This window comes from Brachyhypopomus gauderio, chromosome 8 (assembly GCF_052324685.1).
Source record: "Brachyhypopomus gauderio isolate BG-103 chromosome 8, BGAUD_0.2, whole genome shotgun sequence".
Taxonomy (NCBI): domain Eukaryota; kingdom Metazoa; phylum Chordata; class Actinopteri; order Gymnotiformes; family Hypopomidae; genus Brachyhypopomus; species Brachyhypopomus gauderio.
The window spans coordinates 4,019,022-4,040,898 of NC_135218.1; the positions used below are offsets into that span (position 1 = coordinate 4,019,022).

Below are 21,877 nucleotides of genomic sequence, written 5' to 3' on the forward strand. Positions count from 1 at the left end.
TCTACCATTCTGTAGTGAAAATATTCTGTGCAATCAGGAGGATTCTTTTTAATGCCCCTGTAAACATAGAAATAAATTGATCAAATCTGGTTATTTGAGGGGCCTTTACTTTGAAATGCCACATCAGATCTTCTTGATCTTAGCTGAGTGACACCTTTAGGTGGTGTTCTACCATTCTGTAGTTAAATTATTCAGTGCAATCAGAAGGATTTTTTAATGACCCTGTAAACAGAAAAAAAAATTGATTAAATCTGGTAATTTGAGGGACCTTTACTTTGAAATGCCACATCAGATCTTCTTGATCTTACATAAGTGACATCTCTACGTGGTGTTCTAACATTCTGTAGTGAAATTACTCAGTGCAATCAGGAGGATTTTTTTTATGACACTGTAAACATACAGTAAAATTGATCAAATCTGGTAATTTGAGGGACCTTTACTTTGAAATGCCACATCAGATCCTATTGATCTTAGCTGAGTGACATTTCTAGGTGGTGTTCTACCATTCTGTCGTGAAATTGTTCTGTGCAATCAGGAGGATTTTTTTTATGACCCTGTAAACATAGAAAAAAAATTGATCAAATTGGTAATTTGAGGGACCTTTACTTTGATATGCCACATAAGATCTTCTTGATCTTACATGAGTGACATCTGTAGGTGGTGTTCTACCATTCTGTCGTGAAATTATTGAGTGCAATCAGGAGGAATTTTATTAATGACCCTGTAAACATAGAATAAAGTCGATCAAATCTGGTAATTTGAGGGACCTTTACTTTGAAATGCCACATCAGATCTTCTTGATCTTTACTGAGTGACATCTGTAGGTGGTGTTCTACCATTCTGTAGTGAAATTATTGAGTGCAATCAGGAGGAATTTTATTAATGACCCTGTAAACATAGAATAAAGTTGATCAAATCTGGTAATTTGAGGGACCTTTACTTTGAAATGCCACATCAGATCTTCTTGATCTTTACTGAGTGACATCTGTAGGTGGTGTTCTACCATTCTGTAGTGAAATTATTGAGTGCAATCAGGAGGAATTTTATTAATGACCCTGTAAACATAGAATAAAGTTGATCAAATCTGGTAATTTGAGGGACCTTTACTTTGAAATGCCACAACAGATCTTCTTGATCTTTACTGAGTGACATCTGTAGGTGGTGTTCTACCATTCTGTAGTGAAATTATTGAGTGCAATCAGGAGGAATTTTATTAATGACCCTGTAAACATAGAATAAAGTTGATCAAATCTGGTAATTTGAGGGACCTTTACTTTGAAATGCCACAACAGATCTTCTTGATCTTTACTGAGTGACATCTGTAGGTGGTGTTCTACCATTCTGTAGTGAAATTATTGAGTGCAATCAGGAGGAATTTTATTAATGACCCTGTAAACATAGAAAAAAATGATCAAATCTGGTAATTTGAGGGACCTTTACTTTGAAATGCCACATCAGATCTTCTTGATCTTACATGAGTGACATCTGTAGGTGGTGTTCTACCATTCTGTATTGAAATTACTCTGTGCAATCAGGAGGATTTTTTAATGACACTGTAAATATAAAACGGTGTAAAAGTAACAAAATGTAATAATTTACTTTTTACATATTCTGTTCACCATTTAGATTTAAATGTGGAATCACAGGCCACATCACCCTTTACCGTAATCTATGAAATACGCGCAACTTCGCAATTTTTTCGGGGGCTGGCTTGACCAAGATTTTTTAAGTGAGGGCTGGCTTGACCGCAGTGAAAATTGTGAGATCTCTAGTTAACCAGTGACCCAGGGATTTATTCATATCCATCACCCTTTTATCAACATTGATCTCTTCTCTCCTAACAGGGTCCTTAGAAATCGTAATGCCCAGATATTTCACTTCAGACTTAACGGAAATGGAAGCAACAGATTCCTCAGAGCAAGAATGGATTGGGAGCAGATCACATTTCTTGATATTGAGAAGCAGACCTGAAGCACCAGAAAAAGACGAAACTAGATTTGGAACCACTTCCACCATGGTTTTATCTTTCAGAAAAATAGCAGTATCATCGGCAAATTGACTTAATTTAAATTCCTTACCCAAAATATTAATGCCATGCAAATTTGAATTCCTATAGATTAATAGCGTAAGCATTTGAGTTGCCAAGATGAATAATTTAGGAGAAATCTGACATCCTTGACGAATGCCTCGTGACACACTAAAGCTTGGGGTCATACCTAGGGATGCAAATTATCGATTAATTCATTAATCGTTAGTTGACTGATCTTATCGATCGACTTTCGATTAATCGATAAGCGGCGTTTTTCACCTGAATTTCAGTGTTTCAATAGGGCTTTTAAAAATATCAGCTAAATATACTGCTCAAAAAAATTAAGGGAACACTAAAATAACACATCCTAGATCTCAATTAATAAAAATCTTTGAAATCAGTTGAAAATCTCTCATTTCTACCTGTTGTCTGTTCCATTTGCACAAGAGCAGTTGAAATTGATTCACAATCAGTGTTGCTTCCTATCTGAACACAAAGTGTGGATGACTTGGAGTTACATTGTGTTGTTTAAGTGTTCCCTTTATTTTTTTGAGCAGTGTAGTTAAAACACTTTGTTCAAAAAGTATATATTATATTATGATAATTATATTGTATTATATTATATATTGCTCAAGTAATTATGCATGAGGAAATTATGGTATAACAAAATACATTCTTTCATTTTAAAAAAGGAATAAATTAAGGACTGGCTCAGTTCAATTTGAAACATTAGACATTTAAATAAATGTTTAAAAAAAAAAAGAAATTAAATAGAGAGCCAAACAGAATATTATTGAGCCCATGTTTGGACAATGTTTCTAGCTTTGTAGTGAACACATGCTGTAACGCGACCGGAGAGTGCCCAAGTTTCCACAACATCATTGAGCTTGTCAGTTAAACTGTCAGCGGTGTGTCTATCCGACATGTTCGTCGTAATCAGAACTGCAGATTTTAGCTGCCAGTTCTCGTCAGTGTAGTGGCACGTCACAGTAATGTAACTTTCTGTTGTTAGAGCCGTCCAACAATCTGTTGTAAGGGCTACAGTAGTAGCAGTAGATAGCTTTGTTTTTAGCTCACTCGTATTTTTTTGTAGCGAGCTTCGAAAACGCTCGCCTTCCCAGTGTAGCTGTGATTTTAGGTTGACCAGGTGCACTGGTGATATGCAGGACAGCTGCATGCATGGTGTTCAAATGATAATTGAGTGAGCTAGTGGAACTGTTGTACTTCAATACCGCATTACACACAGAACATTTGACTTCTTTGACTAAATTAACAATGTTGAAATTGTAGCGACTACTACTCCTCGCAGCGAGTTCCCTAACAGACAGGCACTTGGCCCTTTAAGTGACACTGGGAGAGCGGCGCCTGCGCGCGCCAGGGGAGGGGAAGAGAACAGTGCTATTGTTTGAGTTGCGTGGAAAATAAAGTTTCCCTCCTTGGGATTTTCTGGATTACGCAGTTTCTGCCTCGTTTCCCGAACACGCTTCAAAATGGTCCCACACCGCACGTTTTTTCGCCCGCTTCATTTTGTTTTCCACTCTGGTCTTTCGCGACACGTGTTCACCTCTCGTTCTTACGCTCTGTTCAAGTTAATACAGGAGCGCTCTCTAATGATTAATCGTGATTAATACATTTTGATCGAGTAACGTCTTAATCGACAATTAATCGAAAGTCGATTAATCATTTGCATCCCTAGTCATACCATTACCAAGGGATACTGAACTACTTATATCAGTATAAAACATCTCGATTATATTACGGAATTTCTCCCCAAACCCCATACGTTTCTGCAATGAAACAATGTTCCAAAGAGTCAAACGCCTTATAGAAATCAAGGAATAAAATAAAACTGTCATTGTTAATAAAGTCTCTATAGTCAAACATGTCGAGAATCAATCTGGTATGAAAATGTATATTCCTTCCTTTCATGAAGGCAGATTGACATTCACTAATTACAGAAGCCAAGCCCTTATTTAAGCGATTAGCATACACAAACGCTAGCATTTTATAGTCTATGCATAATAAAGTAATAGGTCTCCTATTTTCTAGGGATAAGGGGTCCTTGTTGACCTTAGGAATCAGGGTGATGAGACCTCGCTTCATGGTGGGAGAGAGAGATTTGTTAGAGATGCAGTCTACAAGGCCATTGAATAATAACAACCGAATATCATCCCAAAAGAAAAGATAAAATTCAACTGTCAGACCATCCAGGCCTGGTGATTTACCTTTAGCCATTCGCTGGCTTACATCATCTAACTCATCAACGGTCAAATCTTTTTCCATTGCTTCATTAAAATGAGAGTTGACTAATTCAATGGAATCATTAATTTCCTCAAAAAAAGACTGGCACACATATTGAATCCGAATCTTCAGTAACACTGCCATTAACAATTTGGAGATTCTCTTTTTGGACTGTCTCTGCTTCTCAAGACCAAAAAGATATGCGGAATTTCTTTCACCCTCATCAATCCAACAAGCCCTGGAGCGAATAAACGCGCCCTTTGCCTTTTCTAAAAATAAATCATCAAGTTGAGATTTGAGATCATCTAAATGGCCTCTCTCCTCAGATGTTAACAGAGGTTTAGCACACATAGAATTTATGTTATTTATAATTTTTGATTGTTTTGCTCTCATCTCATTGGCAGTGTGCTTAGCTATCTTAATTGCAAGAGATTTAATGCTAAATTTAAACCACTCCCATTTGCTCAATGATTAGGTTTCCCTGAGTGAAATTTCCTCTAAGAGTTTTCTAACTTCTGTACAAAAGTTCTTATTTAACAAAAGCTTGCTATTGAATTTCCAAATTGAGTTTGTGTGCAATTTACGATTGTTCAAGGAGAGGAGTAATGAAATAGCACAGTGGCCAGTTAAGGGCGACGCAGAGATTTCACATCTTAAAACTCCATCCAACCTATTATGAGGGATTAACCAGTAGTCTAATCTTGAACACTGACCGTTATTTGAAGCATTAAACCAGGTGTATTGTCTGGAATTAGGGTTTCTTGATCTCCAACAGTCAGTCACATGTAGGGGAGAGTGGGCTGATTTGTGCCAGTGGGGAAGTTGTGCCACCCCCTGTTTTTAGGGAACCAGAGAAGAAATTGGTTATGTGACCATATATTTTTGAAAAAACATTCATTTTACTCATCCTGCAAAGAAGAGAGCCTCATTGCATAAGAGGAAAGCACTTTTAAGTTCAAAAAACTGTTTTTTTCTTTTCAAAGTAAAATTCCTATGATCAAGGATTTTTGATTGTTGTGTCCGAACAGTTATAGAGAAGTATGAAAACATTTTACACGTTTTAGTACTTTGGTAAGCTACACTATAAGTCTATGCAGCTAGCATGATGTTAGCCCAAAACTACTGGATGATGCATTTTTTCCCAAATGGTGGGGTTGGGGTGATTTGTGCCATAGGGCCTGGGGTAAGTTGTGCCAGTGGCACAGCTCACACCCACTTATGTATATTTTAAACATATTGTTTTTTTGTAGTTGTACATTGTATTCTTATATTTAATCACTTAAACTATGTGACATTCTTAATTTTAGACCCAAAATAGAAATAGACCATCATGCCACGGAGTTATAAGAGAAAGACATGCAGGGCTTCCACTCCTCTAGAGGACATGGACAGAGTAGTGAAGAGGTGGAGAAGGGAAGTCTATTGGTCAGGTGGCGAGGGAGATGAGCATATGCAGGATGTCATTAAAGTAAAACATGGAGAAGAAAAAGATAGATGGAAAAGAAATAGGATATAAAAGAACTGGACTTATTTAAAGTGTATAGCTTCAACCTATGCAAATGTAAATGTAAACTGCAATGGATCAATAAGGGAAAAATTAAGATATATGCCAATTATGCTAAAAAAAAACTTAATATTTGCTACTGTTTTTGTTTCATTTTGTTCTGAAGTGCTAGGCCTTGTTTAAGAAATTTTATCTTTTGTGTGCTCATGTGGCACAATAGGCTTTTAGAAAATTGGCCTTTGATGTTGTAAAGTAACTTTAAATAAACTTTAAATTAGTAATTTTGTATTGAATTTGTCTAGCTTTTATATAGCATTCCAGTTCTTGAGATCAAAATGTATTGTTTTACTTCAGTAATCAATGGCACAATTTACCCCAATGTATTCTCTCCAATGGCACAACTTACCCCGCACTGGGGGCAAGTTGTGCCACGAGACCACTTTTTTTCAAAAAGCTGAATTTCTTAAATACTATAATTCACATCCAAAGTGACTGATTCCAGGGATGCCCCCACATCCTGAAATATATGTACATATTCTAGTTGGAAGCATTACTGTCATAGTCTCACTTTAAAGTCACTAAGTAAAAACTGGCACAACTCACCCCACTCTCCCCTACGTTGGAAACTAAGTTGTTGAAGTTTTCATCAATGAGATTATGCCGCCCTCGAGAGGGAAGACGGTCAACTGAACTGTCTGGAACTGCATTAAAATCACCTCCTATAATCACCTCCTCTGTCGAGTACGTTATTTTCCAATGTTTTATCTTCTCACATAGATCAGAATAGAAAATGTTATTAATTACTTTGCTGTTATACCCATACACACAAACTAGAATGAATTTAACTCATAAGTTAACAAACTTTAGCGTCCTTGGATTTTAGCCAGACCTCGTCTCGAACAGTGCGCATACTGAACTGTATAATAACAGCTCGATGGACGTTGTCAGAAGTGGCGGCGCTGGTTCCCCCCCCCCAGCCGATGTACGGTGTCCACCGTGTCCCGCAACCGGTCCACTGATACCGGGATGACTCTTGTGAGAATCCCGATGATAGTTTCACGCAAGTTCTCACCCCCCCTTTCCGGCAGACCGATCACTCTTATACCGGGCATGTTCAGCACAGGAACTTTTCAGCTTCTGATTCTCAATCCGGAGATTGTTTACCTGGGACTGAAGCTCGAAAATGTCTTTTTTTTATTGTCATGGATAGTATTCGCCTATGGCTGTTGCGGAATCACCCTCGAGATCAGTTTCAGTCATCATCAACTTCATGTTTTTTTCAGTGTGGTCTCGGTTCACTTTATCAGCTTTACCGGTAGACGTGTTTGGATTTGAAGCAGCGACATCTACTTCAACTGCATCAGAATCATCCTCGTTGTGCTGCAGTCAGGCTGTATTCATGGTCCGACATGATACCGACAAACTTCTAACAATTTGGAGCTATAACAAGTAAAGTAGTAACCAAAAAGGCTTTCAAACGGACTATATATTTTTAAAAAAGTATGTGTACGGATCTACTGCTAAGGCAAAATGTCAAGAGACTAGGCTAAATAGTAAAATAAAATTTAAATTTCAACAGAGCCTGCTAAAAACCCTCCTCTCACTCCGCCATCTTAAGCCTCCCCCTCTCAGGTTGTCTATGCGGCGACTGGAGCTCGAGATGGAAATGGAAAAGGAGCTTACAGGAACCAAGGGCGAGGGAGTCCGCCCCACGATTTCAAACCATGTCAAATTCCCCACCGCAAAGTTTGTGCGAGCCCGCACCTGCGTCTCAACTCTCCTCCGGTCCGGAGGTAGGTTTACTCGAGGACGTACGCCCCGGTTTTGCTGTTGCTAAACCCATTGCTCTAGTCCCACCATTTAGAGAAACCGAAGTAGATACGTATTTCGGCGTTTTTGAGCGTGTCGCTGTGTCGTTACGTTGGCCTCGGGACATAACATAATACTCTTCTGGAACATCCAAATGCTCTCTAGCAAACTTCAGACGTGCCTGGATATGGACTGGCTTAAGCAGGGGGACACGTCTGGCACTGCAAGATCTGAATCCCTGGCGTCGTAGTGTGTTGCTGATGGTAGCCTTTGTAACGTTGGTCCCAGCTTTCTGCAGGTCATTCACTAGATCCCCCCTTGTGATTCTGGGATTTTTCCTCACCGTTCTTGTGATCATTTTGACCCCACGGGCTGAGATCTTGCGTGGAGCCCCAGACCGAGGGAGATTAGTAGTGGTCTTGTAGGTCTTCCATTTTCTGATTATTGCTCCCACAGTAGATTTATTCACACCAAGCTGCTTGCTTATTGCAGATTCAGTCTTCCCAGCCTGGTGCAGGTCTACAATTCGGTCTCTGGTGTCCTCCGACAGCTCTTTCGTCTTCACCATAGTGGAGTTTGGAGTGTGACTGTTTGAGGTTGTGGGCAGGTGTCTTTTATACTGTTAACGCCCAGCTGGCACACGACCGACCTTCAACATTAAAATGTGGTTGAAATATAGTTGAAATACTGTCTGTTGTTGTTTCAACGTTGAAACAACGTTGAATCAACGTTTAATGTTAAGTGCTTGCGCAAACGTTGAACTATTAACGGTGAATCAACGTAATATCTTCAACCTGCCTTTGTATTACCATTTCAAGTTCAAAAAACACAATACAATAAAAAAGTACAAACAACTCTTTGGCATTGGCTGAGGGTTTTGAAAGAGGTATTAATTATTATTATTATTATTATTAGTAGTAGTAGTAATAATAATAATAATATAATTTTAATTTATTTATTAATTCGTCCAAAAACGTCGTCAAAAACAGGCATGTATTATCCAGGAAGACAACATCAGGCAATGAAACAGTTTGAAATGTTTTGAGGCAGAAACAAAACTTCGCAATGACAAATCAACAAGTTTAACCCATCTGTGCAGTCAGAACACACACACACACTAGTGATTACTAGGGGGCTGTGGATCACACGTGCCCAGAGCAGTGGGCAGCCCTAGCCTGCCATCCGGGGACCAGTTGGGGTTAGGTGCCTTGCTCAAGGGCACCTCAGTCATGGCCTGTCTGGGAATCGAACCCACGACCCTCCGGTCACAAGACCAGTTCCCTAACCGCCAGGCCATGACTGTGTGGTGGTTCTCCGAGATGAAATTTACAGAGAGAATAAAAAAAATAAAATTGTTCTTTTTTCATTATGGCATACAGTTGTTTTTTTTCCTCTCTCTCATGCAATTTTGAGCATCATGAACGTGAATTTTATGGTTTATTCAAGGGTGAATGTATGACGTTGAAACGACGTTGACATATCAACGTTGATTCACCTTTCAAAATCGACACAAAATCCAACGTTGATTCAACGTTGAAATGCCTGCTGGGCGACTTCAAACCGGTGCCATTAATACAGGTAATGAGTGGGGGAAAGAGGAGCCTCTTAAAAAAGAAGTTACAGGTCTGTGACAGCCAGAAGTCTTGCTTGTTTGTAGGTGACCAAATACTTATTTTCCACCATTATTTGCTAATAAATTCTTTAAAAGTCAGACAAAATGATTTTCTCAATTTTTTTTCCACATTTTGTCTCTCATAGTTGAGGTCTACCTATGATGTCAATTACAGGCCTCTCATTTTTTTAAAGTGGGAGAACTTGCACAATTGGTGACTGAATACTTATTTTCCCCACTGTAAATGTGTTGCTGTGTTTAGAGTTTTGACAATGTATCAGAAGTATTGGGAAATGCTTGAAAATGGTTTAAGGTGATTCTTTATTACGATGAGTTACATGAGTCTAAATGGTATACAAATTAATTTTTTTAACCTATTTAATCATAGAACATCCTGAGTTTAGGGATGGACGATCTAGTTGGGTTGTTTTTTACAGAATAGCATTTCATAATTTTACAACTATTGAATAGTTCTAAACGGTCATTCAGATTGTTTTACTCAAAAATTGGCTTCAACTCAATTTAAAGTCGTATAACAGTTATAAAAACCCAAACGTTCAAAGTGTTCAAGCCATCAGCAGATTACTCATCAAGTGTTTCATATGAAATCATTACAAATTATTTGGCCAATGCCTTAGAAACTAGTTTTGTGGCAGTTTTGCCTTACAGTGGATTGTAGGCATTTGTTCTCAGATTTTATATATGTCTAGCACCATTTTAACATATATTTTTTTATTTTTAAAAGCTTATTTGAAAACGTCGAAAGGCAGCAAACGAACAGATAATCCAGTAGGGCGGCTCGAATGGCGGGAGCCTCGTGTTTCCGGGGGACGCGATTACAGTGCGCGCTGACTTCCGCTCCCTTCCGCTCTCTTCCGCTCCAGCAGCGATAAAGAAAGGACCAAGCGGTGCCGCACTGTTGGCTTCGCGGGTCAATTTTTTGCAAGTTGTTCGGCAGAATCCGAGTTGAATCGGAACCATCCCAACAGCAATCATGGTAAGACTCATTTCATCGGGCTGTTTTCTATATCCAGAGGCCCTCTTTTAAATATTTCCTTTTAATATTAAAGCAATTTGCAAAAAGAAGTCCTATGTAGATTAGTTAGTTGCACTTACGTTAGTATTACGTTATGTAGTTCTTGGTTATATTGAAGACAGATGAACATATTAACACATTACGACCATTTTAATTTTATTAGCAATATTACAACGTTTGTTTCCCCATTACACGTTCATGTGAACGTGTAAATGTAAAATAACTAGGTAGATTGGTAATGAATGGGGAAGCTAAAGGCGCTGGGTAGGTTAGCTGGGTTGCTGCTGTGAGCCGCTTCGCTAATAACAGACTAAAGTTATCAGAGTAGTTTAATAATGTATTTGGTTTAAATAAATACAAGTTTATAAACGGTCTTAAATGGTGTTGAGCTTCACTCGTTGCGATATGCTATTAATTCCCTTAACTAAACCACTTGTAAACCTAGCAGCTTGGCTTGGCCACTCTCCTTGGCTAGGGTGGTGCAGTGTTGGTGTTTACACACCGGCCCTGTGGAGGTGGTGGGTGGTGTTGGGTGAAGATCTCTTCAGGGCTGCAAAATACACCCTCAAATCCTTCATTTGTACTTCTGGTGTGGGGGGTGAGGACAGTTTGTTCAGTCTGTGCTGTGACCCAACATGGCCGAGCTGACTGTTTTAATCAACCACTTGTTTTACATACATGGGGAGACCTGCAATAGTCGCTGATTCGACTATAGTCGACTATACCCCCTAGTCGACTATGAACGTCATAGTCGAATGTACCATTCTAACTGTATGGGGGTGGCCAAGGATGCTGCTAAGCATTAGTTGTTACATTAAATGTCTGTTTTCGTTATATATAGCCTTTTGTCAAATAAAATCAACCTAATTTCTATTAATATTTTTAAATGATGTGTGCGCATTAACAATAGGCATCTTCCTTACTACACATTAATAAATCACACCCTGCAGTTGCACAATCCAAATGAGCGGAGCTGAACACGCTACAGTATGTCAGCATCTGCCGAGATTATAATGGCTACTAATAATGGCTACTACTAATGGCTACCATTTAAAACGGGTGAGGCGAAAAAAAAACTATGAAAATCCTTAGTTGAATACACCTCTATTACAGACGGTGGGGAAAAGCAGCAAGATGCTCCAGCACATCGACTATCGTATGCGCTGCATACTGCAAGATGGTCGCATATTCATCGGGACGTTCAAGGCGTTTGACAAACACATGAACCTCATTTTGTGTGACTGTGACGAGTTCAGGAAGATCAAGTAAGTCATTGCAACATGGTGCAAAGCGCACGACGTTACTGGAGGTTTGGTGTACGCGGCCTGTTCCATGTTCATGTACCCCGCTTTACAGGCCCAAAAATTCCAAGCAGCCGGAGAGGGAGGAGAAACGAGTGTTGGGCCTGGTGTTGCTCAGAGGAGAGAATCTGGTCTCCATGACTGTAGAGGGACCTCCCCCCAAAGACGTAAGTTACGAATCTGTCCCAAAACTGTATGTGGTGTTTCTGTTGTGCGTATATATCTGATGCTATGCTGCTGTTACAGACGGGGATCGCCCGTGTGCCCCTGGCTGGGGTGGCTGGAGGTCCTGGGGTGGGTAGGGCAGCGGGCAGGGGTGTTCCAGCCGGAGCTCCCATGGCCCAGGCCCCCGCTGGCCTTGCTGGACCAGTGCGTGGTGTCGGAGGCCCGTCACAACAGGTGAGAAGCTGGTGGCTCCCTCACAGCATGGAGCTGCTTCGTCTCTCTTGGTTGTACTAAAGAACGAACTGAAGCGAGTACACGCGTACGGTTCTTTTCACACGTGTTGCTCGTTCGCGCCGTTCCAGGTGATGACCCCCCAGGGAAGAGGCACGGTGGCTGCAGCGGCGGCCGGCGCCAGCATCGCCGGGGCCCCCACGCAGTACCCGCCGGGCCGGGCCGGCCCACCCCCACCCATGGGCAGAGGGGCACCACCTCCAGGTGACCTTCCCTCACCAGCTTAACTGCAAAGCTGCTCTCAGATCAGTGAGAAGGGGAACATTGAATGACACTGTTGCGACTATGTTGATGGGCTTCAGAAGGATGAGCTAGATTTCAGTCACGGCAGTAAATGTTGACCTGGTGTTTTCCTCGTTGCTCTCAGGTATGATGGGCCCTCCCCCTGGCATGCGGCCACCAATGGGACCTCCGATGGGCATGCCCCCTGGCCGTGGTGCCCCAATGGGTATGCCTCCACCGGGCATGAGACCTCCACCCCCAGGAATGAGAGGTGAGGCAGACCCGTCCTGTAGAATTGAGCGTGTGGTTTGGTATCTTGTGGAGCCGTATCCTAACTCTCTCTCTCTGTCCCCAGCTGGGCCCCCTCCCCCGGGCATGCGGCCACCCCGACCCTGAGTGCCCTGTCTGAACTCGGATGGGTTTTGAGCGGTTTCTTTTCCTCCTGTGGGAAACCTTGGCTGTGGGCTCTTTTTGTATAGTTGAAATTGATTTTTTGCCTTTTTTTGTAATGTTTTTTTTCCTTTTTAATAAAGTGTTTATTGGATGGTTTTAAAAAGAATTGTGTACTATTCATTCTCGTTGGAAAATGTAAAAGGGTAAACGTCATGCAAATTCAATTAGTTTCCAATTTTGGCTCCAGTAATTGTTCTGTCGTCATGAAGGAAGTAGGTAACTTAATGTGTTTATATGAATAGAGAATGGTGCTGGGTCATGGCAAAACCTAATTCCTTTTGTGAGAATTTAATGTTTTCCCTTTTTTAGGGTATGAACCAGTGTGTCTATATAAAAATCATAATCGTGGCCTCAAAGGCTTGAGCCAATTTCAGCCAGTCTCATTGTGATTCATGCTTTACCCTTAGTTGCCGGAAAGAAATCCAAAAGTAAGTCAGTACCTGTGTGGTTCTTGAAATGAGTGAGAATTGGGTTAGGAGGTTTTATGAATAAACCTATAAGTGGTCTTGGAATCAACAAAAAACTAAGAACGAGGAAAACTAAGTTGCGTGTTTTTGAGGGTGAGGATGCGTTCATATTTATCTACATGTGGAAGGCATCCTAACTGAAGGTGCCAATACATATAGTCCTTGTTCTATACCAATGTTAAATAATTAACAAAAAATAAGTAACTGGTATGACTATAAGATGTTTAATTCCACATGAATTCAAACTAAATTTGCTCTATCTTAAGACTAGAGAAAGTTTCTATGCTGAATGAAATGTGAAGGCACAACTTCAGGTAAGGTAAAAGGACTTTTAAAAGAAATGTAAAATAATGAGGTGTAGAACGAAGGGACCTACATAATTTGACCCAACACGATATCCCGCATAAACTCGTGCAGATGACACCAAGCAAATCTTGGAGTAATGGGTCGCATTGATCGGCCCTCTGCACTCTATTCCGTTTCTCGCCACAAGGGGCAGTACCGCAGGAGAACGCGGACGCTTTGGCAGTTGAACGTTAGGAACAAGTATGACGCACTTTCGGTGTTACGGTCAAAACGGCCAGTTCCCCCAAAACGGCGCATGCGCGAAATCATTAATCTGCTGCTGTGTTATCGCCTTTACTCGACGTATACAAGTGATACCGTTTGGATTTTGATTTTGTTTCTCTAGCTAAATTTAACTTTGCGTGTAAAACTGCTTGCGATTAACTGTATTGTAAAGCTTAGAAGGTATTCATATGAAAATTATCATATTCACAGGGCCCTGTGAAAATTGGTTTTCCCCATGTAAATGACAGTAAATGTACAGTTTATGTTAGCTAGAGAAACAAAACCAAAAATCCAAACGGTGAGAACACAGCAGCAGATTAATGTGTAATGATTTCGCGCATGCGCAGTTTTGGGGGAACAGGGGGGGACTGAATTGACCACAACACCGGAAGTGTGTTCAACACACGTGTGATGTGCACTGGATGGTTGAGGGTAGCACATTTAGCTCGTACGGCACTTATAGTTGCTTCTAGTTATATGTAGTTACATTTAGCATATTAATAAAGTTAACACCACAGTTGGCATCCTATAGAGTACTCGGCAATCTTAGTATTGTTACTGTTACACGATTGCTAGATAGCTTTCTTTGGCAAATGCATCAGTTGTGCTAGTGTGCTCTGGGATTAGGGTTAGGGTTAGGGTTAGGGTTAGGATTAGGGCCAGTAATATGTTGTCAGATTTTGATCTCGTTGGGACAATTCAGGATGACGCAGATGTGCCCGAGGATAACGAATCTGCGTCTGATGATGAAGAGGTTGGTACATGTCCACTCACTTTATATGCAGAGCATGCTTCTGGTGACCATGTTGTCTAATCTAAACACGAGATCATGGCTTTATAACGTGCAGGAGCAGCCCGTTGTGTTGGGTAAGGAGAAGCGAGCCCTGAAAGGACGAGGCAACAGTGACTTCTGTGTGGACTTTGAGTTTGGAGAGAGAGATGGACTGTACAGTGAAGACTGGGCCATGGCGGACGTGATGGCCCAACTCAAGAAGAGGGTGAGTGTGTAATACTCTGATCACACAGACTGTACTCCACGGACACTTCCGATGGACAGTAACGGCGATCATGAAGTCGCCCCGTTGATTTAGTCCCGTCACATTTGATTTCCAGAAAGCCCCCACCACACTGGACGAGAAGATAGACAAAGTGCGTAAAAAGCGCAAAGTGGAGGTAAGACAGCAGCACCAGACGCACTTCACAGGTACGCAGTGTGTGGTCGCGCTTTGCGTGTCACTCACAGAGTTGATGGTATTCAGGAAAAAGCCCGGAAAGAGGGCAAGAAAACAGACACGCCTCTCACCGGGCAAGAGGAGGATGAGGACGACAGCGACGATGATGAAGAAGATGGCTGCGACAAAGAAACTTCTGATGGGAACGATAATGGAGGGACTGATGATGAAGAGGATGAGTTTTCTTCAGGAGATGAAGTTGTTCTCAAAAAAGCAGGTCAGTCCTACCGTCATGGATATATGTGTGTGTGTGTGCGTGTGAAAAAGAAGATGGGGTTCTAAATTTCCTAATTTCACAGCTTAATATTTTAATAGGTGTTGTTCCTAATTGCACAGCTGATGAAAAACCTCGGTCCGAAACGTCATGCTACTCTTGAAACTTTGTGTATTTTACTACAATGTGTACTCTCTCTACATATCTTACCTGCAGTTACTTACATTGAGTCTTCTTCAAATGTGTACATATTATATAATACATATATATTTAGTTAGTTAGCCTGTGTTTTTCCGTTCTTCACACATGCACTCTTGACTTGTTGCTTGTTCTCACTTCCCCCCCCATAGATACGGTCAGGGAAAAGGGGAAGAAGGGCAAGAAGGCAGCTGCAGCGGAGGCAAGTCCTGAGACACTTTCCTGAGACACTTTCCTGAGACACTTTCCTGAGACACTTTCCTGAGACACTTTCCTGAGACACTTTCCTGAGACACTTTCCTGAGACACTTTCCTGAGACACTTTCCTGAGACACTTTCCTGAGACACTTTCCTGAGACACTTTTCTGAGACACTTTTCTGAGACACTTTCCTGAGACACTTTCCTGAGACACTTTCCTGAGACACTTTCCTGAGACACTTTTCTGAGACACTTTCCTGAGACACTTTCCTGAGACACTTTCCTGAGACACTTTCCTGAGACACTTTCCTGAGCTGGAACACTATGGTCGGACTTCCCCGTCCTCACCCGCTAGTGTTGTAGCTCCCTCTGCTCCCAGCACACCTGTGTAAACACGACAGATACGGCCTTCCCGACGTTAACACGGCTGTGTGGGTGCAGGGTGAACACCAACATATTCAAGGGCGTAGTTCTCTTTCCCCAGGCCTGGAGATTGTGCACCGTAGCTCTGTGGCCTGTGCAGTCTAGTTCAGTAAGATTGTTTGGTCTTTTTTAACAGACTGATGCCTTTTTCGAAGATGCCTCCCAGTATGACGAGAACCTGACGTTTCCAGACATGAATCTGTCCCGGCCTCTCCTGAAGGTCAGACATTGTGTTTCTGATGAAGGAGTAAAGTTATCCGCCTCCCTCTTCCACACCTCTTCCCACCTCAAATCACTGCGTTTCATTAAAAATCTGTTAAATTCGGTATGTCCTTAGATCATGTGCTCTGGACAGACGTGTCATTTCTGTTTGGTGGTGTGTGTGGTTTCCACAGGCCATCACCACCATGGGCTTCAAGCAGCCCACACCCATCCAGAAGGCCTGTGTGCCTGTGGGTCTGCTGGGGAAGGATATCTGTGCCTGTGCTGCTACTGGAACTGGTGAGTCTTTGCATTCTATAGGAGAAGGAAAATGCTGTGTATTTATAGTAAAGATTGTGTGTATGTGGTCAATCTCTAATTTATGTAATGTGTATATGCAGTGTTGGTGTTTTTTTGGTTGGTTATTATGGCAGTTTACTGTGCCCCACTGTCTATGGGTGATGCGGCCTGATGTAGATCCCAGCACAGACCACCAGGTTTTTTTTTTTAATCTTGTATGGCTTCCTTGATCCCAGCCTCTGTTGTGTGGCAAAGGATTGTTTGATGATTCATCTGTTAATTGAAACGGTCATTAAAATTGAACGGAAAATACTTTTGTGGGTGAGTGGGAACATAAACGTGATCTGTAAACACCAGTTCACTTAACACGCCGGTGCTGTTGGGCTCGTGTGAACGGTCCTGTTGCGAAGCGGCCTTGTGTTCGTACTCGTCATCTTTCACTCTGATTTAAACCAAATCAGATTTTAAAAAGGCTTCAGTGGTGTACTGGTCCACTTCAGTGGTGTACTGGTCCACTTCAGTGGTGTACTGATAAGCTCAGTCTGCCGATCCGCCCCACAGGGAAGACCGCGGCCTTCATGCTTCCGGTCCTGGAGCGTCTCATCTACAAGCCGAGAGCGGCGCAGGTGACCCGTGTGCTGGTGCTGGTGCCCACCAGGGAGCTGGGTATCCAGGTGCACTCGGTAGCCCGGCAGCTGGGCCAGTTCACCAACGTCACCTTCTGCCTTGCCGTGGGTGAGTGGGGGATTTCCTACACCTACTCTACAACTCTTCACCCACAATGCACCGCGTTTACATTTTAGGTTTTCGTAGCAAAGGCTTTTTCTTCCGGGTCACGTGGCGATATCTCCTACACACAGGTGGTTTGGACCTGAAGTCACAAGAAGCGGCCCTGAGGGCGGGCCCGGACGTCCTGATCGCCACGCCCGGACGCCTGATCGATCATCTGCACAACACCCCGTCCTTTGAGCTCAGTCACATCGAGGTCCTCATTCTGGACGAGGCAGACCGGTGAGAACGTCCGTGAGAGGGACGCCGCGCTGCGATGGCTCTTAATGCTTTAAACGAATGTTTCTAGTCTTGTTTTTAGTTTGTCTGTTTCATTTGTTGACCGCGTTCTCTCCCCGTGTGTGTACAGGATGTTGGACGAGTATTTTGAAGAACAGATGAAGGAGATCATCCGCCTGTGCTCCTACCAGAGACAGACCATGCTCTTCTCCGCCACCATGAGTGAGGAGGTAACCGCCTGTTTTAATGACCTGCTGGTTCTGAAAGGTCAGCAGGGGTCTGCTGTGATGGCTAAGCCCACACGGGCAGAACCGTCCTTCATCACTACAGCTCTCCTCTGTGTTAAGGGTGCACGCGTGTTCACTCCAGTTTTGGGCATTTACATTATGGGCATTTAGCAGACGCTCTTATCCTGAGTGACTTAAAGTGCTTTTCATCTGTTCACAAAATTCATCCTAGATAATAGTACAGATATGTCAGAATTCAGACCAGTACTAAACTAAACGCGTATGCCATTATGCGGTATTTCAATTAAACTTAGGCTCGCTTAAGCAGGAATTAAAACTTGTACCAAGAAGCGCAAATAACCATAGACAGATAAACATACAATTTAAAGAACAAGGTCCGCTATCTGCGGACGGTTGATCACGGTTTCAGTGTAAAAGCTCAGCAGAGATGAGATCTGCTCAGCGGACGTGACGGCGTCTACCTTCACATGATAGCAAGACGGCACGTCTGCACCTGACGTGAGCGAAACGTGTGGGGACGAAACTCGAAGCTCTCTGTGCGTCCGTGTCTCTTATCTCTGTGTCTGTCTGACTGTGCATGGCACAGGTGAAGGACCTGGCCTCCGTCTCGCTGAAGCAGCCAGTGCGTATCTTCGTGAACAGCAACACGGACGTGGCGCCGTACCTCAGGCAGGAGTTTGTGAGGATCCGGCCAGCCAGGGAAGGGGACCGGGAGGCCATTGTGGCAGGTCAGAACCAGAACCTTCCCCCCCCGGAAGGTTGGCAGTCTGTTGCATCACGTCTCCACTGTGTCGTAACCCGAGCCCAATTGGTGTGACCTTCACACAGCGCTCCTCACACGGACCTTCCAGGATCACGTGATGCTCTTCACGCAGACCAAGAAGCAAGCGCACCGCATGCACATTCTCCTCGGCCTCATGGGGTTAAAGGTCGGCGAGCTCCATGGCAACCTGTCTCAGACGCAGAGACTGGAGAGTCTGAGGTACCACCGCCGATTTTCCGATTTGAAAGCCTTCTTATGTTTACACCACTGCACACTCTACCAGGAGAGCTTTAGGAAAGACCCTGAAAATGTATCAACAACAAAAAAAGATTGTGTGTGTGTTATGCATGTGTACAAATTTAAGTCCCTCTCTCTTCTGGTCTTCTTTTAGGCGCTTTAAAGATGAACAGATTGACATCCTGGTGGCCACAGACGTAGCAGCCCGAGGTCTGGACATCGAGGGGGTTAAAACGGTACGTCCTTCCATGGTGTGTCTTTGTGTAACTCGGAGCGGTTTAGTCTGAAGTCTTCTGGTCTGATTCACTCAACCTGGAGGTTTATATCAGATAAATGACAAAATAAAAACGAGTTTCTTTCTCCACACCCTTCCACCGTGTGTTGGTTAAAAGGGTTGAAAGTACAAGTGTTTTCACGCATTCTTTCTGCTGCTCCTCAGGTCATAAACTTCACCATGCCCAACACGCTGAAGCACTACGTCCACAGGGTGGGGCGCACGGCTCGGGCGGGGAAAGTGGGGCGCTCCGTCTCTCTGGTGGGCGAGAGCGAGAGGAAGATGCTGAAGGAGATTGTGAGGAAGGCCAAGACGGCGGTCAAAGCTCGCGTTCTGCCCCAAGGTAAAACCCGTACGACCCGATGGAGAGGAGGGGGGGGGGGGCATGGATACTCTTGACTGGACTGAGTTTACTAAATGGTTCTGATTTATTTATTTTATGATACAGGTGTTTAAGTGTCTGTGAATGAGTTCCCTTTGTAACCTTGAATTATTTAGCTTTTTTGAAGTTCACCATAAATTCACGTTCTTGCCGTGTGTGTACCAGAGGTCATTCTAAAGTTCCGAGATCTGATCGAGAAGTTGGAGAAAGACGTGTACGCGGTGATGTGTTTGGAGAAGGAAGAAAAGGAGATGGCCCAGTCTGAAGCGAAGGTACGCCTGCCTGAGAAACACAAATGCACCGATTAAAAAAAAATGCACAAGTGCTTGGCACTCACCGCCATTTTCTGCCCGTTGGTCGTTCAGATCAGCTCGGCGCAGAAGCGGCTCACGCAGAAGCCGGACGAGAAGCCGGCGGCAAGGACCTGGTTCCAGACGCACGAGGAGAGGAAGAAAGAGCGAAGTGAGTCCACGACGTCGCGCTATGGCCCCGTGCTGGTGCCGCGATGCACTGCCTCACGCCGACGACTAACGCTGACCCTGTGTCCGCAGTGACTAAGGCTCTGCAGGACTTCGACCTGGCACTGAGAGGGAAGAAGAAACGGGCCCAGTTTTTGAAAGAGGGCAAGAAGAAAGTGTTGTCGGTATGTTCTTCTTATCTGCCCGTGTTCTATTTATTCTATAGTATTGACTGCTGTAGGACCTTTTCACATTTACTCAAAATGAGGTTTTGCTGTTTGTAAAAACTGAAAAATTGACATTAAAACAAATAATAATAAAAAACAGCTTAATTCTAGACTTACAAAATCAAGAGATGATTGAGAAAATGTTTTTTGGAAAAGTATAGATGTTGTCACAGTAACACAGATGGTTCGGAGTCCTTGGCCTGTAGTGTTGCTGGTACCAGACTGGGCCACAGGACCTGCTGTGCCCATGGGCATGCTGTGAGTGTGGTGTCCCTCTCTGACCCTCACTGACTCACTGTGGCATATATATTAGTTGTCCTAATAAAATGGAAAAATGTGTTGAACAACCCCTTGCCGGAGTCAGGAGTGTGTTTATGAAGACTGATACTGTCCTGGCAGGTTTGCAGCTGTTTGTGCGTTGGCAGGTAGCAAGAAGGAAGGCAGTCTGTGCTTTCGGTTTCCTTTCTCACTCGTTCTTCCCGTGTGCGCCTCCGTACGTGATCATACGTGTCTCTTCCAGCCTGAGGAGCGAGCTCAATTCGAGATGCTCAAATCTCAGATGTACGCTGAGCGGACGGCCAAGCGGGACCGCAAGCCCAAGAGAGCGAGGGCGGTACCCGAGGACGAGCCCAAAGAGACAGGTACACTCACCTGACCTTCACCTGACCCTCTCCTGACCTTCACCTGACCCTCTGCTCGGAGGCCAGGAGCTCCTTCAGCTGTCGGTCAGCTGGAGTCCACTGTCTAATTTCTCCAGCGTCTGACTGTCTAATATTCTAATATTCGTCTTTCCGTTTTTTTTTTCCAGCCCCCACCAAAAAAGGTGGGAAACCTGCAAAGAAGTCTGTGTTTGACAAAGAGCTCACCAACGTTAATAAGAAAGCCCTGAAGCAGTACAGAGCAGGGTATGGACCTTCACACACGCACGCATGATGCTGAAGGTCGAGTCACTGGAAATTTTAACGCGCCCTTTGCATTCATGCAGACCTTCTTTTGAGGACCGGAAAAGACTCGGCCACGCTCACAAGAAGGGTGGTCGCTTCAAATCCAAAGCCAAGTATGCTGCACCTCACACACACACACACACACAGGGATCACAAAGCATGCTTGACTTCCTAAGGATTGTGACAGTTATGTCCAAGAACTTTCGGAGGGCATGCGTGGTTATACAGGTATCTTAATAGTATATGGACAGCATCTGGATATGTACACGTTTTAATGCCAAAAGGACCTAAAGTGTAGACTCCACAACTGTGAATGTAAAACACTACAGCAGTTAATTAGCTTGGATTTTTACTTCGTTTGCATGTTATATCTGACCAAGCAATGAGGAACCTCTAGTTTTGTTCTTCATGCTTAAGTGGCCCTGTTGATCTGTTTTCAGGTTCAGGAGAAAGTGAGGAGTTTGTCACGCTAAATGCAGTCGTGTTCGCCAAAGCGTCCTGCTTTCGGTTCCCATGAGCTTCCAGATCTGAGGGGCACAAAGCAAATCTGGACAGCTGGACCACTTCAACATTAACCAGTACATTTGTTTTAGACAGAAAAGGTGTGAGCCACCTTACATGCTGCAGAATAAACTAGGAGCAAGAGAGCGATAACTCGGCCCTGTTCTCAACAACTGGGGGTGCTGATGGAACCAGTGTTATTATAACTGAGGAATAAGTGCATCACGTTGGTTATATTTGCAGTTCAATCTTTTTTGTAATTTGCATTTGTGGTATCTGAAAAATTGTTTAACTTCAGTCGCAGGGTTCTGTGAACTTATTAAAAACTCATGTTTTTGAACTCGATTGCGTACTAGAGTGATGATGCG

General features: G+C 43.2%; 2 protein-coding genes across 3 annotated transcripts; both read left to right on the forward strand.

Annotated features, from left to right (window-relative positions):
• Positions 1–10,000: 10,000 nt before the first annotated feature.
• snrpb (small nuclear ribonucleoprotein polypeptides B and B1) lies at positions 10,001–12,769 on the forward strand. Its single transcript, XM_077013853.1, has 7 exons — positions 10,001–10,192; positions 11,345–11,496; positions 11,588–11,699; positions 11,779–11,931; positions 12,060–12,192; positions 12,356–12,481; positions 12,566–12,769. The coding sequence occupies exons 1-7, from the start codon at positions 10,190–10,192 to the stop codon at positions 12,604–12,606; spliced, it is 720 nt and encodes a 239-aa protein (XP_076869968.1). The 5' UTR covers positions 10,001–10,189; the 3' UTR covers positions 12,607–12,769.
• A 941-nt stretch (positions 12,770–13,710) lies between these two features.
• Positions 13,711–21,854, forward strand: ddx27 (DEAD (Asp-Glu-Ala-Asp) box polypeptide 27). 2 transcript variants are annotated; one of them, XM_077013847.1, is made up of 21 exons: positions 13,711–14,454; positions 14,549–14,698; positions 14,814–14,873; positions 14,960–15,149; positions 15,497–15,546; positions 16,103–16,186; positions 16,362–16,467; positions 17,029–17,202; positions 17,328–17,478; positions 17,606–17,705; positions 18,310–18,451; positions 18,552–18,705; positions 18,878–18,959; positions 19,163–19,340; positions 19,545–19,651; positions 19,745–19,841; positions 19,931–20,022; positions 20,585–20,705; positions 20,873–20,969; positions 21,050–21,121; positions 21,449–21,854. In XM_077013847.1, exons 1-21 carry the CDS (start codon positions 14,368–14,370, stop codon positions 21,462–21,464), a joined length of 2,310 nt encoding a protein of 769 aa, XP_076869962.1. In that variant the 5' UTR covers positions 13,711–14,367; the 3' UTR covers positions 21,465–21,854. The 2 variants fall into 2 exon arrangements, with proteins under 2 accessions (XP_076869962.1, XP_076869963.1); XM_077013848.1 differs by having other exon boundaries at positions 14,552–14,698.
• Positions 21,855–21,877: the final 23 nt, after the last annotated feature.

Bases quoted from the DNA above. Each gene is read 5' to 3' on its own strand.
- ddx27 (XM_077013847.1), top strand. From the start codon at position 14,368: ATGTTGTCAGATTTTGATCTCGTTGGGACAATTCAGGATGACGCAGAT. The intron at 17,706-18,309 runs GTAACCGCCTGT...TGCATGGCACAG, and splicing joins CCGCCACCATGAGTGAGGAG to GTGAAGGACCTGGCCTCCGT. The intron at 20,023-20,584 runs GTATGTTCTTCT...TGTCTCTTCCAG, and splicing joins GCAAGAAGAAAGTGTTGTCG to CCTGAGGAGCGAGCTCAATT.
- snrpb (XM_077013853.1), top strand. The intron at 11,932-12,059 runs GTGAGAAGCTGG...GCGCCGTTCCAG, and splicing joins TCGGAGGCCCGTCACAACAG to GTGATGACCCCCCAGGGAAG. The intron at 12,482-12,565 runs GTGAGGCAGACC...CTCTGTCCCCAG, and splicing joins TCCACCCCCAGGAATGAGAG to CTGGGCCCCCTCCCCCGGGC.